The following is a 25,604-nucleotide window of genomic DNA, read 5'->3' as shown; positions in this document are numbered from 1 at the left end:
ACCTATCTTCTATGAATCTGTCTAATCCTTTTAAAGAGTTATCTATATAGACTCTGTCTTTGGAAGACAATCTTACTCGGTCACGAGTGATCGCCATAATGATGATGATGACCCTTCTGGAAATCGTTACAACACAATAAAAGTGTTCATCATTGTCATTACATGCTTGTGTTGTACAGGCTTAACCCCAGCCATTCAAAGTCAGGCTGAATGAAAGTGGGGTGGGGTGGGGTGGGGGGAGTCTTGAAATGCTTGCAAAGGATACTGAAGCTTCATCTTTGGTAATCCTTCAGAGTCTTTAGGATTCCTACCTTTTAACCTGTCAAACTATGTCTCACTATATTGGGGTTGGGAAGGAATGAGTTGTTGTTGTTCAGTCATTAAGTCGTGTCCGACTCTTCATGACCCCATGGACCATAGCACGCCAGGCCTTCCTGTCCTCCGCTCTCTCCCGGAGCGTGCTCAAGTTCATATTCATTGCATCGGTGATGCTATCTAGCCATCTCATCCTCTGCTGTCCCCTTCTCCTTTTGCTTCAATCTTTCCCAGCATCAGGGTCTTTTCCAGGGAGTTTTCTCTTCGCATTAGGTGGCCAAAATATTGGAGCTTCAGCTTCAGTCTCTGTCCTTCCAATGAGCACTCAGGGTTGATTTCCTTTAGGATGGACTAATTTGACCTCCTTGCAGTCCAGGGGACTCGTAAGAGTCTTCTCCAGCACCACAGTTTGAAAGCATCAATTCTTCGGCGCTAAGCTTTCCTTATAGTCCAGCTCTCACAGTCATACATTACTACTGGGAAAACCATAGCTTTGATTAGACGGACCTTTGTCGGCAAGGTGATGTCTCTGCTTCTTACGATGCTATCTAGGTGTGCCATAGCTTTCCTCCCAAGGAGCAAGCGTCTTTTAATTTCATGGCTACAGTCACCATCTGCAGTGATCTTGGAGCCCAAGAAAATAAAATCTGTCACTGCTTCCATTTCTTCCCCTTCTATATGCCAGGAAGTGATAGGTGGTGCTGGGGGATTATTGCTCTGTGCCATGGCAATTGTGCCATGGGGTTCCACAGGGCTCTATTTTATCCCCCATGCTGTTTAACATCTACATGAAACCGCTGGGGGAGGTTATCCGGAGGTGTGGGCTGAGGTGCCATCAATATGCGGATGACACCCAGCTCTACCTCTCTTTCTCATCAAACCCAGGTGAGGCAGTGGCTGTTCTGAATCAGTGCCTGGGCACGGTAATGGACTGGATGAGGGCCAATAAACTGAAACTCAATCCAGACAAGACGGAGGTACTGTTAGTGGGTGGTTCGTCTGCCCGGCTAGGTGATATTCAACCTGTTCTGGAGGGGGTTGCTCCTCCAGGATCAGGTTCGTAGTTTGGGGGTGCTCTTGGATCCAGAACTGTCACTTGAGGCACAGGTGACCTCAGTGGCACGGAGCACTTTTTATCAGCTTAGGCTGGTATACCAACTACGCCCTTATCTGGACAGAGATAGCCTAGCTACCGTGATCCATGCTCTGATAACTTCTCGTCTGGATTACTGCAATGCGTTATACGTGGGGCTGCCTTTGAAAACGGTCCGGAAACTTCAGCTGGTTCAAAATAGGGCAGCAAGATTGTTAACAGGGACTGGCCTGCGAGCTCATATTACGCCAGTACTTTTCCAGCTGCACTGACTGCCAGTCCATTTCCGGGCCCGATTCAAAGTGCTGGTGTTAACATTCAAAGCATTAACGGCTTGGGGCCAGGTTACCTGAAGGATCGCCTCCTCCCATATGTGCCTGCCCAGACCTTAAGATCATTATCAGCGGCCCTTCTCCGTGAGCCCCTGCCAAAGGAAGTGAGGCGGGTGGCTACTAGGAGGAGGGCTTTTTCTGTTGTGGCACCCCGGCTCTGGAATGAGCTCCCTAGTGAGTTTCGCCTGGCACCTACATTGTATTCCTTTTGGCGCCAGGTGAAGACCTTTTTATTTTCCCAGGCATTTTAGCATTTTAGCTTTCTAAATTTTTATTTTTGCTCTTTTAAATCTGTATTTTAAACTCCTGCACTGCTGCTAGGTTTTATTGTGGTTGTATTGTTATATTGTGGTTTTAATGTTCTGTATATTTTAAATTGTTTTATTGTGTGTTGTTTGGTTTTAATTTTTGTGAACCGCCCAGAGAGCTTCGGCTATTGGGCGGTATAGAAACGAAATAAATAAATAAATAAAATGGGGCCAGATGCCATGATCTTCGTTTTTTTAATGTTGAGTTTCAGACCAGCTTTTACACTCTCTGCTTTCACCCTCAACAAGAGGCTCTTTAGATCCTCTTCGCTTTCTGCCATTAGGGTGGTATCGTCTGCGTATCGGAGGTTGTTGATAATTCTCCCGGCAATCTTAATTCTGACCTGTGATTCATTCAACCCAGCGTTTCTCATGATGTACTCTGCATATAAGTTAAATAAGCAGGGCGACAATATGCAGCCTTGTCATACTCCTTTCCCAATTTTGAACCACTCGGTTGTTCCATGTCTGGTTCTTACTGTTGCTTCTTGACCTTCGTACAGGTTTCTCAGGAGACAGGTGGGGTGGTCTGGTACTCCCATCTCTTGAAGGATTTGCCACAGTTTGTTGTGATCCACACAATCAAAGGCTTTAGCATAGTCAATGAAGCAGAAATAGATGTTTTTCTGGAATTCTTTGCTTTCTCCATGATCCAGCAAATGTTGGCGATTTGATCTCTAGTTCCTCTGCCTCTTTGAAACTCAGCTTGAACTTCTGGTAGTTCTTGGTTCACATACTGCTGAAGCCTAGCTTGTAGGATTTTGAGCATCACCTTGCTGGCATGCGAAATGAGCGCAATTGTATGGTAGTTTGAACACTCTTTGGCATTGCCCTTCTTTGGAATTGGAATGTAAACTGACCTTTTCTAGTGTTGTGGCCACTGCTGAGTGTTCCAAATTTGTTGGCATATTGAGTGCAGCACTTTAACAGCATCATCTTTTAGGATTTTAAATAGCTCAGCTGGAAGACTGTCATCTCCGCTAGCTTTGTTGTTACTAATGCTTCCTAAGGCCCACTTGACTTCACTCTCGAGGATGTCCGGCTCAAGTTCAGTGACTGCACTATCATGGCTATCAGGGACATTAAGATCTTTCCTGCGTAGTTCTTCTGTGTATTCTTGCCACCTCTTCTTGATATCATCTGCTTCTGTTAGGTCCCTGCCTTCTTTGGCCTTTGTCATGCCTGTCTTTGCACAAAACATTCCCTTGAGATCTCCGATTTTCTTGAAAAGATCTCTAGTCTTTCCCATTCTATTGTTTTCCTCGATTTCTTTGCATTGTTCATTTAAGAAGGCCTTCTTGTCTCTCCTTGCTATTCTCTGGAACTCTGTATTCAGTTGGATATATCTTCCCCTTTCTCCCTTGCTTTTCACTTCCTTTCTTTCCTCAGCTACTTGTAAAGCCTCATCAGACAGCCACTTTGCTTTCTTGCATTTCTTTTTCTTTGGGAAAAGAAATCTTTTTCTTTCTATTAGCCTTTGTCCTGCTTCATTTTGTACACCAAGGCCATGCTTGCCTGTTATACTGGTTATTTCTTGAATTCCTACTTTAGCATTCCAATCCCCTATGATGAAAAGGACATCTTTTTTTGGTGTTAGTTCTAGAAGGTGTTGTAGGTCTTCATAGAACCGATCAACCTCAGCTTCTTCGGCCTCAGTGTTTGGGGCATAGACTTGAATTACTGTGATGTTAAATGGTTTGCCTTGGATTCGTACTGAGATCATTCTATCGTTTTTGAGATTGTACCCCAGTACTGCTTTTCCCACCCTTTTATTGACTATGAGTGCTACTCCATTTCTTCTAAGGGATTCTTGCCCACAGTAGTAGATATAACGGTCACCTGAATTAAATTCGCCCATGCTTGTCCATTTTAGTTCGCTGATTCCCAAGGTGTCGATGTTCAATCTTGCCATCTCATGTTTGACTACCTCCAGCTTACCTTGATTCATTGATCTGACATTCCAGGTTCCTAAACAATATTGTTCTTTACAGCATCGAACTTTTTTTTTTTTTTACCACCAGACACATCCACAGCTGAGTGTCCTTTCGGCTTTGGCCCAGCCGCTTCACTCTTTCTGGCACCACTTGGAAATCCCCTCTGCTCTTCCCCAGTAGTATATTGGACACCTTCCGACCTGAGGGGCTCATCTTCCGGCATCATATCTTTTAGCCTTGGGATACGTTCCATGGGGTTTTCTTGGCAAGAATACTGGAGTGGGTTGCCATTTCCTTCTCCAGTGGACCACATTTTGTCAGAATTCTCCGCCATGACCTGTCCATCTTGGGTGGCCCTGCATGGCATAGCTTATGGCTTCACTGAGTTATGCAAGCCCCTTCGCCACAACAAGGCAGTGATCCATGAAGGGGAAGGAATGAGCAGGAGGACGTTAAGGGCTTATTGTGACCACAGTACAATCATGGGCATTTCATCACATTGTTGTCATTATTTTTATTATTAAATAAGGAGTGGGGAAAAAACATGTCACTAAGGACTAAATTACATGCTACGTTAAATATGTAGCGGCAGCTGATTTTCGTTCTTTTATTTACTTCTGTGTAAGCACAAGGGCCCCTGATCCAGATCAGGGCCACCAAACACAGGTAGGGGAGGTTTAAAACCTTCTTATCCAGCCACTTTTTTTCTTTAAATTTGCACCCCTCCCCATATGGGGGACTAAAAAACCGTCAGTGGGCACCGTTAGAGGTTTTCTCTCTTTTTTTAGCCCCCGCATGTTTTCCTAAAGGTGAATTTAAAGGGGAAAAAGCAGTTGGGTGGGACAGTTTAAATCTCCCTTGCCCATGAATCCAGATCAGGGCCTGGCATGCTTACCCAAAAGTAAATAAAAGAGTGAGATCAGTGACACGTTGTGTATTTAATGTTGCATGTAATTTAGCCCTAAGCTTATGCTCATTATAGTCCGTTGTTATCGTACACAGCAGTTTCCATTTTCAGAATGAGCAAGACCTGCAACAAAATGTTGCAGTGTGGAGTGCACTTGATCTGTGTTTCAGCTAGACAGTGCAGCATTTTTTCAGGATACTTCATTCATTCCCACTGCCAGTTTTCTGCCCCATCCCAAGCATTCTGTGGCCACTGAGTATGCTCAGTCCTCACTGGCAGTGGAGGCTGGTGGCTCGGATGTCAGTGGGGCAGTGAATCTGCTCCAGGTTTCAGTTAGAACCACTCAGAACTCTAAAGGAGCTATCCAAGGTATGAGGCATGTCTGCCTTTGTGAAGCACCAGCAAGAGTGTTGGACTAGGAGTCAGGAGATCCGGGTTCTAGTCCCCACTTGGCCATGCAAGCTCACTGGGTGGCTCTGGGCCAGTCACAGACTCTCAACCCAACCCACCTCACAGGGTTGTTGTTGTTGTGAGGATAAAATGGAGAGAAGGAGGATTATATATGCTGCCTTGGGTTCCTTAAGGAGGAAAAAAGGCAGGCTATAAATGTAAGAAATAGATAGATAGATAGATAGATAGATAGATAGAGAGTTCTGACTGAAACCCAGAGAAGATTTACTGCCCCACTGACATTGGAGCCACCAGGGATATAGGATGTCTTGGGGTTGTTCTTTGACCCCTTAGTTTTTTCCTTAAAGATTATTCTCTATTTCTGCAAACCTTGGGGTTCCTCAAATATGCTGATACTACCGTTTTAGTTTTGGCTACGCAGCTGTTATTACTCAGAACCTGGGTGGGCTAACAATAGAGTGAATATGGTATAGAGAATAACACCATTCCACAATTTTTTTTTCATAAATAGCATCATCATTTAGATGCCAGGCTAAGCTGAGTTCACTGAGTTTTATGGCAATAACGCTCTTTCTTGCAGCGACTACCTGTTAGCTGTCTTATAACTGTTATTTTTGTATATGATGACTATTGTCTGTTGCTTAATATTTATTAATACCATTTGCTATCTGAGATGCTTTAGTCATGTGTGTAAGTCATGGAATGACAGAGTACACTTTTTAAAAATATAAATCTCACATTTTGTTTAAAATATGTATTTTTGCCATTATTCTTTGTCATTTCCAGAATTCTTTTATTCTCATACCCATTTTTTTTAATTGTACAAAAGACTAGTTAAAATAATTTTGAAACAACAAAAAACCTTGTGGCACCTTAAAGGCTAACAAATTTACTCCAGCATAAGCTTTCATGTATACTGTCCACTTCACCAAATGCATGGTGTCGACCTCCAATTGGAAGATCTGTACCTATATTTGAGGTTCACACTTCATGCATCTGCTGAAGTGGACAGTGTTCACAAAAGCTTATGCCAGAATAAGGGAGCAATCCTATGGCCACTAGACACTGTCTAGAGGGCCATAGAATATGCTCTTTTCCAGGAACCGACCTCGGAGCCTGTGCTCCAAGGTCTGTTCGTAGAAAACCGACTGCCCCCCACGTCCACGCTGCCTCTGAGGCAGCGCGGAGAAGCCCCGTCCTCTGCGCTCGGAAGAGGAGCGTGGAGCGACTGAAAAGGGGTGGGGCTAGGGGTGTTCTGGGGCAGGGACCACGGAACTGCGTGTACGACACATCCTATGTGTCGTACAGCAGCCTCCTCTCCTGGTTGGCCCCCCTGAAAATGGCTGTCTAGCAGAAAATAGCAGGGCAGGAGAGGCGTGGAGGGAATGATTCCCCCCCGTACTTCTCCTGCCTTGTTTTGGATAGGCGGTAACCTCTGAGTTCGGAGGCGGCTGCCTATCTTGATAGGATTGCACCCTAAATTTGTTAGTCTTTAAAGTGCCACAAGACACTGATGTGGTTTGCTATAAAAAAGAGGCTTTCCTTTTGGCCAGTACTTCTCTCTCTCTCAAAGTATTGGCCAAAAGGAAAGCCTCTTTTTTACGAGGCACATGCTTAATGTATTTTAGTGTTCCTCAGATTAGAACATATCATTTCAGACAGTTGTTAATGCACTATACAAAATGAGAGAACTATATTTAAATCAGATTTACTTCCTAATCTACAAATCTGAGAATGCTTTTAAAATATGCTTAGCATGAAAGTCCCCAGCACCATATTTAATTCAAACGCAGGATTAACACATTTTATTGTGACGTCTCCAGATTTTGGAAAGGCTCTTGGGCAGGATACCCCCAGTAGGCCTCCTCAGTGAATATTCCCACCCTGTGCCCGCTCCAGATTTTTGAGGGTCCTTGGGCAAGGCACCCTTGATAGCCTCTGCCCCCTCAGGGAGTCTACCTTCTCACTGCCATGGTCACCAGCTACTACTGCTCCTCATCCTCCTTCTCATCACTGCCACCACTTGCTTGCTTGACGTGCAGAGAGCCAATGAACAAGTAGGCAATGGCATCTACTGCGCCTCCTTCTCGCCACTGTTGTCTGGGCCGGAGTAACAGGCAAGTGAACAAGGAGGCTGCAGTGGTGAAGAGAAGGGGCAACTCCAGAGGACTCTTACCAGTGGGCCCCTGCCAGGGTGTGGGCCCCTGCCAGGGTGTGGGCCCTTGGCAGGTGCCTGACCATGCCTACCCTTGATGATAGCTCAGTTCCCACCTCCTCTTCATTGCTGTTGCCCATCCACTTACCCTCTCTCTTTGGGCCCAATCTGCAGTTGCCAAAGAGAGAGAGGACATAGCAAGCTGGGGCTGCTGCTTGTTCTCTTTGATCCTGCCACCACTCACTTGCTTAGAAGGGGCAAGTCAGGCAGTGAGGTGAGGAGGAAGAACAGCAGAATCAGTGACTCCAGAGGTTGGCAGCGGGCCCCAGGAGGTGACCAGCAATGCTGGCCCTGGATTGCACCCAGGTATGCATGAAGAAAACAGAGTGGAGGACTGGGAATTTGGCATTAAGTTTTGGGTTTTTGAGCAGAGCCAGAACAGCAGCACGTCTGTGATGATCCAGTATACTCCAGCCAGCAAGGCAACTGGTTTCTCTTGCCTGGGCATGGGTCCAACTCACAATTGGCCATTTACATGTCCCTTCCAAAGCACATCTTCTGCATCAGTGGGCAGTAGTAATGGACATTGATCCAGACAAACAGGAAAAGAGTGAGGTGGCTTTGGATGTTATACAGAAGTGCAGATAAAAGGACACGCAACTGATTAATGTACAAAATGTTTCACATTTGGGGGAAATGTTTAGAGCAGCGGCTTGCATTTCTCCATACATGTTGATAAACTAGATGCCTAGGTTAGCTAACACACCTCCTCGCAAGGGAGATGCAAAAGTTGTCACTTTCAACATGACCTTGAAGCACAGAAACAGGATGAGTGACTTCCTCTCATTAGCATTTTAGGTAATGTCCAAAGTCACTCTCAGGCGCAGTATTCAGAGTCCCAAGTCCTTGAGCTTCCAAGCCAAGTCAGATATGAGCAACTTTGTCAGCAAAGCTGGAGGCAAAGCTGTGACAGCAGGCAAAAACAGACTTCCTGAATTCATCATCACAACAGCTCTGGTAGATGGCGTTTACAGCTTTAGTAGCACTACCCCAACAGTTGCAACATAGTCTACACCAGGATCCCCCAACCTTTTTGGACCCACAGACAGATTTGGGGATTTGAGAAACTGCTGTGGGCACCACCATAAAAGGGCTCCCAGGGAAGATGTGGTGCCCACAGCAGCCAAGTGTGAGCTAAAGAGGTGCAGGGGTGGAGGAGAGCAAGGCTAGGGAGGGAGGGGGAAACAAGAAGTCAAAGGGGTAGAGAAAGAGCCAAGCTAGAGACTAGGAGGAGGAGAAACGGTGAGCTAAAGAGATAGGGAGAAAAACAGTGAGGCTAGAGACCGGGGAAAATAGCAAGACAAAGGGGAGAGGGGAGAGAAAGAGCAAGGCTAGAAAGGGAGAGAAAAAAGACTGTCCTAACATTTTACAAAGTTTTAATTAAAAACAATATTTGGAAGGGGGCAGGAAGTGTAGAGCTTCATGACACTTTTGGAGGTCCCTGTAGGTGCCCCTGGTCTACGCAATGTTATTTATGTGACAAACTGGTCAAACTTGGCACAACCTTAAGCAATTTATGCTTTAATAACCTAACTTCCTGCTCCATCTGCCTTAGTTTGTCAATAAACCGGATGGACTTGTGCTGACAAATCCATAGAAGGTGGGGAAAATGGTAGTCATGGCTGACCTATTGTTCCTTGGTTCAGCTTTTGATATGACAAATGCAGATGGAGAGGGCTCAGGAAGGAAGCACAAGCATCTTGCAAAAGTTGCCCACCCAGGAGATGAATAAGCCTTCAAAATCAGTGGGAAAATTCCTCAGAGTTTTGGAATCCAATTGGCTCCATGAGTCTGCAGGGTTGGACTAAACAACCTGGATATAGGATATATTGGTTATTGGTTTGACCTAGAAAAGCTGTCCTTATTGCAATATGTACTTGATGATAGTACTCTTCTACCATACTTGTCTTAATGAACAAAATTACATACAATAGCATTCTTATTGTCTAAGTCTGAATGTATTGCAATGGTTTTGTATCCAATTCACTGTGTTATCCTCTTGTAGCTTTAGGGCAAAGTAAATAGGCTTCTCATTTATCTGAACTTCTCACTGGAAAATGACAGCAAATATTGCTGGATGCACTTGTAAACAGCTCTAAATACAATGGAGCTTAATTATTGAACTGTTGATAAAAACATTACAATGTCATATCACTAATAATTATAGTAAGAATTGATAACATATCATCTTGTACTCACCATACATTTACTCAAAAGTAAAATATGGGAGACATTGCCACAAAAAGAAAATAAACGTTACAGTCACTTTGGGGCCAAGGGACAGGTTTCAGTTGTCACCACTTTAGAAACATACAATGTGGACCATAGAAGAGCTGGGAACAGACTGTAATTTAGAGTCTAGATTCTAGACTTCCACAGGTTGCAGAACAATTTCATAACACTATTTATTTAATTAATCTGTGACCTGCCTCTGACCTATAGCTGAAGTGTAACTGAGGCATTAAACCAACACCAAAGAAGAGTGAGCCAAAATATGGTTTAAAAAGGAAAATTTAGAAAAACAAGGCCATATATTTAAGGAAATGGCATCAAAATGCCTCTTAAACTAGTGCAGGTCTGTGGTAAAGGAGTTTTTTAAAAATAAAGAATCCTACCAGAACCGGATTTGTTTCCATTTCTGCCTATTCCACATGAAACAAGAATATGCACAGCATGTGACCATAACATATGACAGGCGTGAGGAACCTCAGGTTCACAAGCTAAATCCAGCCCTCCTGGATTTCCCAGATGGCCACACCCCTTTCCTTTGGCCACACCCCCTTTCCTCACCTCCACCTCCTTTCCTCCTGCCATTTGGTGTTTCCCAGCTTTTGTGCAGTTCCCTCCCCCTTCTAAAAGGCTGAAATGCCTCTCCTAAGGCTTAGGTGCTGGTAGTCAGAGCTTTAAGCGACACTTTACTGGTATTTGTTTGCCCTTGCCCCTGCCCCTTTTGCTCTTTGCTCCACCCCCTTTGCCTTCGCCCCCCCCCCCCACTGGAACGCAACTCCTGAGAGCTTCTCCAAAGCTGAATTTGGATCTCAGGCTGAAAGCAGTTCCCCACCCTGGCACACAAGTTCACCCATTGCCCTTTTAATAAGGAAATGTGTAGGTGTGGGCCTTTCTGTGTGGAGGGTTTTGAGGAAGGGTATGTGCGAGTGTCCTTCCATCAGTCTTCAGAACGATCAACACCACAACAGTGGTGTGTCACTGCCTGGCCCAAAGCACAGAGATGGATAGCAGATGCCACCAAAACCCCACCCTAACCCGTTCCCTTCATTAGCTGTGGCTATCTTTTTGTTGCAGCAGTACCTCATTCATTCTGGCACCTGCTGACCTCCCACAATCCGACAAAGCTAGCTACTGCCACAGGAAACAAAGGACAGCTGTTTTAAAAAGATAGCTGCATCTGCGAAGGAAGATGGGTTGGTGTGGAGCAGCCGCAGCAACTCCCGCTACTTTTCCCTTTCTGAAAGCATTGGGGTGGGGGAGAACAACATGCCAGCTATCTCGGCACCGCAGCACCAACTGTTCTCACCGCCGGTGGAAGGTCCTCTCCTCTCTCAGAATTCCAGAACAAGCAGAGGACACCCCATTCTCACATTTCCTCATTAGATGGGCAGCTTGTGAATTACGACTAAGCTTGCCAAACCTGAAGCAGAACAAGGCGACACGCTACAGTTTCAGCTTTCTACTTCAATTTCTAATTCTGGACTGTAATTCTGTGTTGTCTTTTTAGCACACAGAACAGCACCATGGATTGTAATACAGAAATCATGACTTTTGCATTAGCCAATTTGTCATTGTAATTCTGAATCCCATTTTACTAACTTTACAATGATATAACAATTCAGCCTCAAGGGCATCTTTATTAAGCATTCCTGAATTCTGTTCTTCGTTTCAAGCCAAATTGTTAAGCTTTTATCTTTTCCTCTTTGATTTATAAGCAAGCAGTAATTACATGTGCCAACTCAATCATAACTGTTCCTTCAGAGATGTGAAAGCATTTGTAAAAATAGTTTCAGCCCCTTCCCTCTTTAGTAAAGTGGGTGTTCCACATACAGATATCCTGGGTTGCCAAAAAGGGCCAAGGAAGAGGGGCAAGAGTGGGGACCCCCAAGGTCTGCAAGAAACTCTTGGGTTTTGAAAAAGGGCTTCAGCTTTCCCCATATCTATTAGGGAGTGAGGGCTTCACATGCTGCCTCTGAAAGTTGGCAGCAGAGAGCAGTGCGCAGGAGTCAGCTCTCAGGCAGAGTTGAGAGCTATGCTGGCTGGGGATGAGGAGAGTTGCAGTCCCAACACATTTGGAGGCACCAGACTGGGGAAGTCTGTGTTAGTATGTCAGACTTGGAGTAGGGAGATGCAGTTTCAAATCACCACTCAACCATGAAGTTCACTAGAAGACAGAGGTTTTTAGCAGAACCGTTTGAAAAAGTGTAAGATCTCAAGTTTGTTCACTTTGTTCTGTTGTTGTTTTGTACAAGTGCAGACTACTCAGCTGTCCAAGATGCTCCTGACCCAACTATAAGAATGTCAATGGATCAAAGGGGCCATTTTGTCCAGTATTCAGTCTCCAGTAGCACTCAATTTCATGTGCCTTGGAGGTTCACTAACTAGCGCAGTGCACAAATGGCCTCTTGAAATTCTCTATGCTATTTCTGAGCAGAGAAACTAGAGGGACCATTTCACCAAATTTCTCCAGTGGGAGAAATTCTGCATTGGGGGGGATGTGGCTCACCATTATCAGTGGCGATAGCACATCTTTTTTCCCCTATGCTTTCTTCTTTTGGGTGTGTGTGTGTGCGTGTGTGTGTGGGGAATGGGGGTTGCTGCTGAATGTGGCAGCAACTATGTTGGCAGCCTGGCCACCATTTCGCATCCTTCACTATGACTCGAAACTAGCACCATTTGGCGACAGTGTGTGTGTGTATGTATGGTGGTGGTGGTATGGCAGCTGCCACAAAACAGGTAGTTGGAGAAAGTTCTGCAAAAATAAATTCTCCGAAAAATGCCTTCGGAGAACTTTCAACTCAGCTCTGCTCACAAACAGAACACGAGAGAGATTACCACCCTCTCCTGTTTGGCCCCAAGAGGTGGCAATTGGAGTCATAATGAATATGGAGAAAACATTTAGTAGTTGTGGCTAGGAACCACTGATACGGGTAACCTAAATTTGTCTCATATTTTTTAAAGCCATTATTAGCTCTTATGGTAACGAATGCTGTAAAGAATGCCATACATTGGGTCACATTGGCCTGTAATGTTAAGCCATATTATGTTAAGTGCATGCTGGGTCACCTGTTCCTCTGGCAGTGGCACAGCTCCTAGATCAGGAGTGTTTTTGTCCTTCTTGAAGCCAATGGTCAGCTTGACCTAGTGAAGTACTCACATCACCCCAGAACGTTTCCCTACTAATGTTCTGCATACTGTTCATGATTTTATAGACTTCTACCATGTTTTCCCCTTAGCTATGTTTTTCTGTAAACAAGGCCCTATCTCTTTAGCTTTTCCTTGTAGAGAACATCCTGCAACCCACTCAGCCATGAAGCTCTCTGGATTACCTTGGGCCACTCACTCTCAGCCTAACCACCTCACAGGGATGTTGAGAGGATAAAATGGTGATGCAGAACCATGTATATCACCTTGAGCTCCTTGGAGGAAATATAATCAAATATAAATCAATATACAACAAATTAAATAATACAGTTCAAAGACATTAGCTCCCAGGTAAGGGAGTACAGATTGCAGCCTTAGGATTAGTATATAGGAAACTATTTATTGTCAAGAAAAACTGGATACAAGCTGTTAACTTGTGTTTTGCCTGGAGTTCTGAATCTTTTCAGTCAGAAGAATGACTTTCTGGAACCCCACAAGGAAATCACTCATAGTTATGGTTATAGAACTGTCCTTACTATGTTAGGATTCTCCATTTGGCACACAACGCTTAAGCAAGAAGTTCACAGGCTGGAGATATGCCTGTATGTTCCAGCTCCAAGATGTGCAGCCTGTGATGTGGTCTTATTCTTGCTCTAGTCACCCAACTGAATTACCAGTGTGCTTAATGTGTGGCTGCCCTTGATGAGTAATTGGTCTAGAATGCTGCAGCCAGAGGTGCATTTTGGGGCTTACCTAGCAGGATTGCTCATATGCCTATTCCTTGGCAGCATCATGAGTTGCCAATTTCTTTATAGGTCCAAGATGTTAGCTTTAGCCTCTGAAGCCCTAGACTGAAACCACGCTACTCTAGGATTGCCTTCTTTCACATGAACCTCTCAAGAGATTCAACTCCATCCTTTGTTTCCCAATTTTTATGTTTTGAACTATTTCAGTGGGCATTCCTTCACAGCCTCTAAACAGCATGCTGAACAGCTGTTTACCATTTTTGGTTTTAGGATTGTATTTTAGTGTTTTATTCTTTGTTTGCACACTGATTTGAGTGTGCTTATGCACAAACGAGTGGGATAGAACTTCTGAAACAGTGCAAATAAAAAATAGTGTGGAGCCTTGATCAATGCTCTCAAAATGGATCAGCCATTAAAGACACAAACTCCTTGCTGATATCTCTTATTATGACAAACACAGAATGCAGAGAGTGCGGTAAACATGACCCTCCCTTTGTAAGAACTACCGATTTTCACAAGCTTTGTTCACTTTAGACTACGTTCCCACTCATTCTTTTATGTTGTCTAGAGAAGTTTTGGTATTAGGCCAACTTCATTAACCCCATGTACATATGGTTCATCTTGAGAGATACATAATCTTGATTTTAAAACTTTGTTAAATATAAATTCCAGGTTCTACACCTCAGTAGAAATGAGATTGTTGATGGTTTACCAGTGAAGAAGTCATCAGACCTGCTGTTAAGCATCTTGCATAGGTTACGCATCCCGTGGAGCACTAGTGGGTCCACAGAAGCTACTGATTAACTCTATTGACCTGTGCTATCTATATTTAGGATGAGAATGTTTTTCCAAGCCTTCTGAAGCAGATCTGCAGAAGTGGGCCTAGTAATGTATTTAGAAAAAAGTGAAGTCAGCTTTATGATGATTAGTTTAACTAAAAAGAGGCCTTTCCATTTCAGTGATAGATCACATAAGAAATTCAGTAGCTAACATGTGTAGTAGACCATCATCAGGGCTGTTCTCAATACACAACAGCCCACCGTGGGTTACTTAACCCACAGTGAGGCTGTGGCATGTGCAGCCCACCCTTTTGAATATACAACCCCCATCATGTCATGCCAATCTGGTGAATGTGGGTTATACGAACCCTTCGATGACCCATGGCCTGTTTTAGGGTTACACCTGGGCTGTTTAACCCTCGCATAACACATGCTCACTGGGTTCACGTGACACAACCCCGAAGTGCAGGTTGCATATTCAAAGTGGCAGCTGTGGGCACTGCAGCTCATCCAAACCTCATCATCGTTTAGGACATTTCCCATTTCCTTTTACTCAGAGCTATGATCTGTCTATTCTACAACTTCATCTTCCAAATAAAGCTATACTACAATGCAAAGATCCGAGTCACTGATTTAATTTTGTACAAGTCAAACTACACATTGTATAAAGATTACAAGTCTGTGCTAATATTCTGCTATCGTTGCTAAACTGATTTGATACATACAAGGGACTTTGGGATTTGATTCCAATTCAGTTGCATAAATTGCACTGGCAAGTCTAGTTTTAGTTAATCCATTAAGACTAGAACTTTAGCTCCAGTACATTAAGTTCCCATGTTGCCATCAATTTTAGGACAAGTAGTTGAACCTCGTATGTAGCAGTAAGAGGACAGCAAAAAGAACCACCAAAGACCTTGGGAACCAGAAATTCACGTGGCACCTGGAACCTTGCTCAAATGAGACAACTCTTCATGTTAGCATTATATTGTTAGGCAAACTGCACCATGCAAGGTTAGAGGACATTTTTTATTAGGTTGTCAATACTGCCTCAAGATGGTGAGAAAAGAGCAGAGAGGTAACTTTTGGCAAGTTATTATACAGCACAGATGAAGTTTTCCAATTCAAGCTTAATGTCAACTTCAAATTTAATCAGCTTTACAGGCATCTCTGATCAGTTCAAAAAGGCTTCCACGCACTTTTAGAAGCAAGCCATAGCCCATTAAACAAATTTCCATAATTTTTAAATAATGGAAATATTTAGGAAGAATTACCCTTTCCCAAAATTCTGCACTCATGTTTTTATATAAAACCCATTTTCCATGTCACAGCAGATTATTTCTGCTGCAACACTATTAAAAAATCAAAGATTTGCCCCAATTTCTACAAAAAGAGGATCTTCTCCTGCTCTCTGCCACCTCTGTACAACCTCACAGAAAGTTTTAGGTATTTCAAACCTTTGCCTTATTTACTTGGTTTTTAGGCCATTTCGTTCTGCAGCCAAACAGGCCAGCTTCTCCAATACTAACATAAAAAGACTTCTGGCCTGGCTGGCGTATAAATGTTCCATAATCACTTGAAAAGGGAAGAGAGTTCCAGTCTTAATCTTGTGAACTGGATCTTGAATGTGAGCGGGATTTTGAATGTGATCGTGACGGGGACTGTGACGCAGCTCTTTTGGGTGGGGACTCTGAACGAGCCTTTGCAGGTTGGTGCTGCAAAGGTGAATTGGAACGAGATCTGCTCCTTGATCTCGATTTAGACTTTTCTTCTCCTTTACCATTTTCTTTGGGTGATCGAGACACAGACCTGGATCTGCTGCAAGACTTCTCAGACTTCTCTTTGGATCTGCTGCGGGACTGTGAACCTCTGTCAGACTTCACCTTAGACTTGCTCTTTGATCTAGACTTTCTACTTTTAGATCTGGAACGTGAACGATCTTTGCTCCGAGACCTAGATTTAGAGCTTTTCAAAAGAATATAATTTTAATTAATTGCAATCCTACACACAAAAGCATCAACTAAAAAAGGTCAACTAGCTGTTAAAAATACCTAATGTACTGTTGGCAGTAAAACACTAGTAAAACTAAAGTTCTCACCGTGATCGGCTTTTTGAGGCACTACGGGATCTACTGCGGCTGCTCCTACGACTTCTACTACGTGACCGCCTTCTGGAACGTGACCTGAAGAAAAACCCAAGGTGTATTCCAAGTCACTATTACAGATAACTGGGCACCATACATCCCATTTCCCCTCTTAAAAAGCAGCACTATATGAACAGCTTTTTCTAAAAATTGGTAGTATATGAGAAGAATCATCTGGTTGTCTACTTTCAAATGATCATAACTTATTACTTAGTACTTCCTTTTATCTGTTCTGAATCTTCCACTAATCAGTTTCACAGGATGACCCCAAGTTCTAGTAATACAAGGGAGAAAATTGTCTCCCTATTCACTATCTTCATACCATGCACAGCTTTGTACATGTCTATGTCTCCCCTCACTCACCCTTTCTCTAAGCTAAACAGTCCCAGATGTCATAACCTTTCCTCGCAGGGCAGTTGCGCCAACCCCTTGATCATTTTAGTTGCTCCTTTCTGGACTTTTTCCAACACTACAATATACTTTTTAGATGTATTGACCAGAACTGTATACAGTATTTCAAGTGCGGTCACACCACAGATTCGTATAAGGGTGATATGATATTGGCCATTTTATTTTCGATTCATAGAATCATAGAATAGTAGGGTTGGAAGGGGCCTACAAGACCACTGAGTCCAACCCCCTGCTCAATGCAGGAATCCAAGTCAGAACATCCCTGACAGTTGGCTGTCCAGCCTCATCTTGTATGCTTCCAGTGTGGGAAAGCCCACTACCTCCTTAGGTTCCCTTCTTAACTATGCCTAACATAGAATCTGACTTTTTTCACAGCAGCCGCACACTGGGTCAACACTTTCACCAAGCTGCCCACCACAACCAAAGATCTCTTTCTTGATCAGTCACCTCTAGTTCAGATCCCATCAGCTTATATGTGAATTTGGTCTGCTTGTGTGAGCAGTGTAACACCTGAAGTGGTGACCACTGGAAAATTTTGGTAGCCACTTAGGAAATCTTCAAAAGGCACCAGCACCAACTCTAAAGATACCTTGATCTACTGCCAGAATAAGATCGTCTGTGGCTTGATCGTGGCTTGTCTTCAACCAGTCTGATCTTTCGTCCATTTATCTCCGTACCATCCAATTTGTCTAGAGCACGCTTCATGTCGGAGTAAGAACGGAATTCAATTACTCCTTCATTTGTGCGTTCTTTGTGAGCATCCGCATAGGTTACCTCACCAGCTTGCCTCATGAAATCCTTAAAGAGTAAATGAAATTATTACCCCCACTTTACAAACACCGGTATAATACTGTATTTATTTAAAACTCAGCAGGTCCAACTAACACATTTTAAAGTGGTCTTCCACAAACTTTATGAGATTCACAAAGAATTGCATGTCATAACTTGCTTTTTAAAAAGGCTTATATGTCAACCTACTTTCAAATCCTGCCAACTACATCGACTGGAAAGGTTTTCAACAATTAATCTGTATTCTGTACGAACAGGCGGTCCATATTTATCTCTTCCTGATGCTCTCCGACTGCTATATCCTCCACCACCTTTATCATACAAAGATACAAAGTTAGTAACCTTATATAAAAGCAAGTAAAAGTTAGTTTACTTTAACTTACAAACTGTATTTACAGGAGGACTTTAGCTTTCTAATCCTGCAACAAAATTTTCAATTCGCCATATTCTATATATTAAGGGCAAATCAAAGACTAAAATCCTACAAGACTGTGCTCCTAAACTCTGTTAGAGAGTGACTGCTCCTTTATTAGATTTACCTTGCTAAGTTTTATTTTACAGAACATTGTAAAATATAAAACTTAACTGATTACATGCATTTCTACATTTTACAAAAAGTTTACTAGTTTACACTAAGTACTTACATCACAGTATGAGGTATTTGGTGGTGGTTTGGCCACAACACACGCAAGGTAACAGTCACCTAGTTCAGTTTAACCAGTTTTGTCTAACCCTTGGAATCCTCACCATCACCCTGCGTCTAATGGCAAAAGGCTGCTGTCGTCATGGCTTCCGGTAAGGTCAGCCAAAGGGTCATAGGGCAAGGGTCACACAATGTATGGAAAAGCCATGGCCAATCAGGAAAGGCAGTCATCTTAGCCTCAGTGGACACAGCCTCAGCCCCACTGGTCACTTTTAAATTGAAACATCAAGGACTTGTTAAAAAGTTTGAATTGAACATGCAACAACTTTAAAAACAAACATACAAATTTGCAAGAAACCCACCCCCACCAATAACAAGCCATCAGAATAGAACTTTGTCTACCTTACTGCTCTTAAACTTCATATAAAATTCAACTAAGTTTGATGCATCCCAAATTGAGAAAAAGCAAAACAAAATGGGACATCATCACCATCCATTTTTCTTTAAAATCTCCAATTCAGTACCATCAGTATCTGTGGTGGTTAGCTACCACCTCCCACAAAACTTCAGGTTTGAGAATATGAAAGAAATTGTTTCTAAAGAGAAGCTTGTTTTAAAAGCAGCTGTAGGAACCTGTTTTAATTAGCATCTTTACAGCATGACAACTCTTTCCTCCTTTTGGGGGGGGGGGCTAATAGTTGTGCCAGATATGTTTAAATTAAGAGCAGTGAGATTTTAATATAAAACCCCCACCCTCTCCCGTGCTTTCAGCCCCAGTGATCTTTGCACTTTTGAGTGCAATCGGTTTGCTTAACCCCCACAAGAAAGCTTTCTGGGCTAGAGAAATAAAAGGGAAGTTTAAGCCCCTTCTGACAGTACAGCCCACCGTAACAAGCCCCTCATAACCTAGCGAGCCTTCTCCCAAGACACCCCTCCTACGAAAGTCGTCCCACGGGGCCTGTCCCTTCCGTCCCCGCTCCCACACCCGGGGCAGCCAGTCCCGCCCTCGCTCCGCCTGCTCGCCGCCCCCCGCCCGATCGCTCTTCCCTCCAACCCCCTTCCCGTCCCCTCCTCCGCGCGCCTGAGGCAGGCCGCGCCGGAGCCACACTCACTGCGGCTGCTGTAGCTGTAGCCGTCCCTGTCCCGGCGGGGGCCGCGGGCGTGCTCCACGATCACCCGCTCCCCGCACAGGTCCTTGCCGTTCAGCTCGTAAACGGCATCCTCCGCATCCCGGGAGTCCTCGAATTCCACGAACCCGTACCTGAGGAAGAGGGGCGGGGTGGGCACAGGGGAAAGGCGCTGTCGGTCACTCGGGCAGGGCAGGCCCGTGGAGCTCGCAGCGCGGCCCCGTCGCACGGTCCTCGCCTCAACGACGCCCGCGCCTCAGCCCGGGGACGCCGCTTCTCCACGTCCAAAGGAAGATACGCGCGTGCCTCGGGGGGAAGCCCTCACCCGCGCGTCGCTCCCTTCCCCTTTGTTCCCCCCGCCCGCGGGACAATGGGGGCAGGCCCCGTTGGGCCGCCATTTTGAACACGACGCCACGCGGCACGAGGGAGGCTCTGACAGGCCAGCCGGCGCTCATCAACGGCTCCCCCCGCCCGCCGGTGCCGCCTTCACGCCTCGGAGTAATCCGCGCGGAGCTCTGCCTGCCGCCTTTCCCTCACCCGTTTTTTAAGTCGACCTCGAGCAAGCGGCCGTAGCCGCTGAAGAAGCGCTGGATGTCCTTTTCCCGCACATGGTAGCTTAAGCGGCCGATATAGACGCGCGGCATCTCTGCGACCTAGAAAGGGAGAGAGGAAAGGGGGGGAAAGGGAAGACGTGAGATCCGAAAACAGTTAGCGGGACAGCAGCCCTGAACACTCACGGCTGCGGCCTGCTCCGCAGCACAATGGCGCCCAGCCCCCGCGCAGGCTTTTATATTGGTGGGCGGGGCCTGGCGCTCTCACCTCACCACGGTCAATAGCGTGCAAAAACGTCACAAGGGAGCCGGAGGCATGGCTGGGGAGAGAGAGGGGGATCGAGCACTGCGCACGCGCAGAGCCCCGCGCACGCTTGTCTTGGACCACGCGATGTCTCGCGTTGTCGACCCGGAGAGAAAGGAAATGTTGAAAACCACGTGAGGTTGCCGGGCCAGTCTTTTGCACGTACGTGCGCGCGCCGGGGAACACAGGCGCTGAGCTGTTAACATTTTTCCGTGCGGGCTTCGCTGCTGAAAACAAAGGCGGGAAAAGGAAAAATGTCTGGAGCGGCGACCCTGTCGTTTTGTTTTTGTTTTGCCTCCGAAGTTACTTATTTTAGCTGTATGGCTGCACTAAGGAAATCACTACATTAAGGAAATATTTCTCTAACCAGAAAGTCCTTGGAGTATATTTTAAGGATGCTCCTCCTTGCACTTACTTCGCTCAGGTTATCATCATCATTATTAACAAACTATATTTATGAATTGCATATATGAAATACATTTCTAAGCAATGTACAGAGGACAATTTTACCGTTATGGCAATGCCTGTTGGAAAACGTGGTTTTACTTGATGCCGAAAACCCAGGAGGTTATAATCTTGTGCACAGTTACCAAGAGAATGTAAAGAGGAGCCCCTGCTGAATCTGACCAAAGGTCTATCTAGTCCAGCGTTCTGTTCACATAGGCCAATGAGATGCTTATATGGGAAGTCCAGAGCAGGACATAAAGGTTATAGCAACCTCCTGCTTGTGTTCCCCAGCAACTGCTACGCAGAGGCATGCAGCCTCTGATACTGGAGGTAGCATGTTTATTATTTATTATTAACGTTTATACACCACCTGATTTGCTAAAAAGTCTTAAAGGCGATGTACAACTATTTAAAACAAATTTTTGCAACAATAAAAACAACATTAAAAACTACACATTTTCAAAGGCTAAATTTAAAAGATGGGTATTTCTAAAAGGGGTGCATTCTATAGCTTAGGGACAACACAGGCTGGCTAGGTAATGCTGGGAATTTTAGGACTTTTTTTCTATCTAAACATGCATAGGATTGCACCCTCAAGCTCCAAAAGTTTAGTGAGCCAGAACTTACCTTTGCAGGAGCCATGTTGATTCTTTTCCAGTAAGACTTGTCCATCTATATCATTGATAATTTTATATTTAATAACACTTTCCACCAGATTACCTGGAACAGGTGCTAAACTAACTAGTCTGTAATTGGACTGGACTCCTCTGGATCCCTTTTTTAAAGCTGGTATTACTTTGGCCACTTCCCAGTCCTGTGGTACAGAGGCTGATTTTAGGATCATGTTACATATTTTTGTTAGAAGATCTGCTATTCCACTTTTAGGTAAGAACTCTGAGATAGAAACCATCTGGACCTGGTGATTTGTTTGCTTTCCATTTGTCAATACCATCTAGAACTTCATCTCTTGTCACCACTATTTGTCTTAGTCTGTCACTGTCAGACTCTTCCTGTACAGTGAAAACACACACAAAGAATTCATCCAGCTTCTCTGTAATCTGCTTATCCTTGTTTAGTATTCCTTTAACTCCCTTGTCATCCAACAGTCCAACTGCCTCCTTAGCCAATTACCTGCTTCTGATCTATGTAAATAATGTTTTATTGTTGATCTAATGTTATTAGATATATGCACCTCAGAATCCTTCTTTGCATCCGTTATTGTCTGATTGCATTTTTGTGCAAGCTTGTGTTCTTTTTTGTTCTCCTTGTTGGACCTGACTTCTGAAAGAAGTCTTCTTTTCTTTACTGTCCTTTGAGAAGGGTAACTTCTTCCTGCTCCATCCTACTAGCTCATTTCCCAAACTTGAACAAGTGTGTTTGTGACTCAGTAGACCAAGAGAGGAAACTGCGGCTATATGGCCAGACCCCACTTATCAATAGATGTATGAATCTGGCTGAGTGTTTTGGGCTTCAAGAATTAATTTATATGGATTATGGTCCCTGAAACTTATCTCAGGTCAAATAACTCAAAGTGGTACAACAAAATATACATTTATTGCTCAATCAGTATTAGAGAACAAAACTATGCAATGATAAAATAAGCAAAACACATTATCTACAATGCAATTAACATGATCAGAATCATAATAGATATCGTGGCTAGCATGTTTCTCAGTAAAATTAAAGTTCTATACCTCTCAACCAACAAAGCAGCCCCCAAGAGATTTGACCCTCCTGAGTTTTCCTTTCAACTTCCTTTTTAACAATCCCCTCATTTGGGGGGCGGGGGAGAGAAATTTCATCTTTCAAAGTCAAATGTGACTGTATTGGACTTGCTTGCCAATTTTCCACTTATATATAATTTAAATTTGACATTCTTGTGGTCACTGTTTCAATAGTTTCAACACTGACTCCTCATTTGGCCTGCCAGCTCCTTGCTCAGGCCTTATCCCCTCTCCAGGCAGGGAAAAACTCTTACTGCCCATCAGTAGCTGTTTGGAGATAAGAGCGTTTCCCTGCTGGGAAGAAGTTGAGGGCCTGGGGAGGAAGCTGCTGAGTAATTCAGTCCTACTTACCTTTGAGGGTTGTCCTGCTTACTTCTGATGGTTGCTATGTAAAGGCTTGCTCTGCTAACTTGTGAGTAGACAAGCTGCTCATGCCTGTACTTCTGAGTAGATGTGCAGAGGCTTGGTATCTGGGATGCTATTTGAAAGTGCTGCTGAGTTATACATTCCAGCTTACCTCTGAGTACACATGTAGAGCTTGTCCTGCTTACTTCTGAATAGAGGTAAAATGGATAACAATAATATTTTGGCCATCCCACTTTTCCTTTGGCCCTGCCCACAGATGGAATGCAGCCCCTGAGACCTTTCCCAGATTGGAATTTGGCCATTGAACTGAAAAAGGTTCCCCATCTCTGCTTGCTGTTAGAGTACTGTCTAATTTGCCCATGCAGAAAACTTAAAAGATGTCAGTGTAAATGTAAGCTGCATTGCAAGACTGAATCTTCATAGACCTAGAAATTATATTGGAAACATTTAAGCCAGATATCAGTAGTTCAAAAGCTACAGGAGCAGAGCTAAGTGCCCATTATGAAATATCAGGTAGAGCAGGGATTGGGCAGAAGTTCTGTCATGACCTGTGATGGACCTGTGGCCAATTTCTGGTGGACCAGGAATTACTGGTTGCTGGGGGTCATTGCTGGAAATATGCAAAAGGTACAGAAATCATGAAATCCACAAGTCCCACCTCCTAGTTTTCATCAAATCACAATTCCTTGCCTTAAAAAAAAACAAAAAAAACCCCAGTTGCTAAAGGTGGATCCCAAAAGATAAAGAGGGTTTACTTTTAATTGGAGTACTGGGTGGGATTCTTTAAAAAGTTGAGCATGTAAAACTGAAAACAGCTCAGCCTCATATACTGTAGATGATCTAGCCTACCTCCAGAGTGTTACCCATTTTCTGTTCTTCTCAAAAGCAAAAGTGACATTATAACCCTTTTTGTTTTCATTCAAAGGTGCCTGGGTGTGGGGGCAGGGGGCAGGTTCCCATCCATCTCCATCTGTGGCTACAGACCAATGATGAAGTCCCCAGTTCTAATGTCTCCATCACTAAGCAGGCTTAGCTTCAGCCCCCCTCTCCCTGCCTGCAATATGGGAATGATAATAGTCCTGGCTTACTTTACAAGGCTAAGGATTACAGAGATAATGTGTGTGACATACTTTGAACACTTGAAACGTGCTAGATACGTGCTAAGTAATATGTCTACCTCATGAGAGCAGCCTAACAGAAAGCAAACCAATCCATACCTTGAAAGCATATGTAGGGTGCAGGCATATAGGACTTTCCCCCTCATACACTTTTGGATTTGGGGAGGGGGGATGTGTAGAGGCAGCAAGGAATATGCTACACAGAATGGTGGCAGAGTTTCCCCCCCTTATTTGTTAGCAATCCTCAGAATGAGGGTGGGTTGGGATGGATTTCCAGTGGCAGGAAGGAATGTAACTATGCAGGGTGTGGCTGAGACTTCTCCATTAGCACACTTCAACAATCCCCATATTGGGAAAGGAAGGATTTCCTCTAGTGACAACTAGGAATGTATCTATGCTTGTAGAATGCCAGTTGTACTTGCTAGATCTCTGTCTATAAAGCATTGTACAATCAGTGGTCCAACACCACGCCTGTCAGCCTCCATTGGCTGTGTTGGTTGGGGATGATGGGAGTTGTAGCCAAACAATTACTTGTAGTTGTTTTTTAGCTGGTTTAAATTGTTTTTAATTTTTTATATTAAAATTTTGATAATATTTTTTGTTATGTTGTATTTTTGGGTTGTAATTTTTATGAACCGCCCAGAGAGCTTTGGCTGTTGGGTGGAATAGAAATGAAATGAATGAATGAAACATCTGGAGGACACCAAGCTGGGGAAGGCTGCAGTGTAGCTTATTTAATTGGCTGATTGAAAGCTCAGAGCATTGGTGGTGCAGGAGGTAAGCTACCACACAAGCTGGCCATGAGAGGCCCTAGTTTGAGACATCTCTTGGTGTCTTTTATAAGAGTAGCGGTGAGAGTTTTTGACAGCACAATGTGGAAGAGTAGCATATTAGGATTGGATGGTAAGTAGTATTTTTAAAAGCAAACTATGAGTCCAACTATCCTCCCTGTCAAAATGAATTGTTTTCCGCGTGAAAAATGGATGTAGCTCCACAGTAACTGCTGGGTAAGATATTTGACCCTCCAGTCTTTGAGTTTGATTCCCCTTTTCTAAAATTTACAGCTTTTGAACTTTCTCCTGCAGTTTCTCTCCCTCCTTCCCACACACACACACTTTAAATACTTAAGGGTGCAATCCTATGCATGTTTAGACAGAAAAAAGTCCTACAACTCCCAGCATTCCCACCAATGCTGGGAGCTGTAGGACCTTTCTCTGTCTAAACATGCATAGGATTGCTCCCAGAGGCAGCAGTCCTATGGCCGCTAGTCAGAGGCTAGATGGCCACAGGATATGTCAGTTTCCAGGAACTGACCTTGGAGCCTGCACTCTGAGGTCAGTTCCTGGAGAAATGACCTCCCCGCACCCCCACTGCCTTGCAGGCAGCTGAGAATGGCCCCGTGTTCCGCACTTGGAAGAGGAGCATGGAGTGGCGAAAACAGGGCATTCCAGGGAAAGCGGAAATGCTGGTACGACACATCCTGTGTGTCGTCCAGCAGTCACTTCCCCCGCTCTGCTTTCCCGTAGCTAGATAGCCGAAATCAGCTGTCTAGCCACAAATGTAGGGCGGCT

At 44.3% G+C, this 25,604-nt stretch overlaps 1 protein-coding gene across 1 annotated transcript; it reads right to left on the bottom strand.

Moving 5' to 3' along the window:
- Nucleotides 1-15,420: 15,420 nt before the first annotated feature.
- SRSF6 (serine and arginine rich splicing factor 6) lies at nucleotides 15,421-20,286 on the bottom strand. Its single transcript, XM_084853920.1, has 6 exons — nucleotides 20,061-20,286; nucleotides 19,509-19,657; nucleotides 17,943-18,064; nucleotides 17,554-17,762; nucleotides 16,509-16,592; nucleotides 15,421-16,375 (listed from the first exon to the last, which is right to left on the bottom strand). Exons 1-6 carry the CDS (start codon nucleotides 20,165-20,167, stop codon nucleotides 16,012-16,014), a joined length of 1,035 nt encoding a protein of 344 aa, XP_084710046.1. The 5' UTR covers nucleotides 20,168-20,286; the 3' UTR covers nucleotides 15,421-16,011.
- Nucleotides 20,287-25,604: the final 5,318 nt, after the last annotated feature.

This window comes from Heloderma suspectum, chromosome 4 (genome assembly GCF_057233095.1).
Source record: "Heloderma suspectum isolate Gila_16-S chromosome 4, 16-S_ref, whole genome shotgun sequence".
Lineage (NCBI taxonomy): Eukaryota > Metazoa > Chordata > Lepidosauria > Squamata > Helodermatidae > Heloderma > Heloderma suspectum.
Note: the sequence above shows the minus strand (reverse complement) of the source record. Positions and strands in the feature narration are given on the sequence as shown.

Excerpts from the sequence above, each read along its gene's own strand:
- SRSF6 (XM_084853920.1), bottom strand. The coding sequence starts at position 20,167 with ATGCCGCGCGTCTATATCGGCCGCTTAAGCTACCATGTGCGGGAAAAG. Across the intron at positions 18,065-19,508 it reads CTACAGCTACAGCAGCCGCA|GTGGTGGAGGATATAGCAGT; the intron begins GTGAGTGTGGCT and ends TGTATGATAAAG. Across the intron at positions 16,376-16,508 it reads GCCTCAAAAAGCCGATCACG|CTCTAAATCTAGGTCTCGGA; the intron begins GTGAGAACTTTA and ends TCTTTTGAAAAG.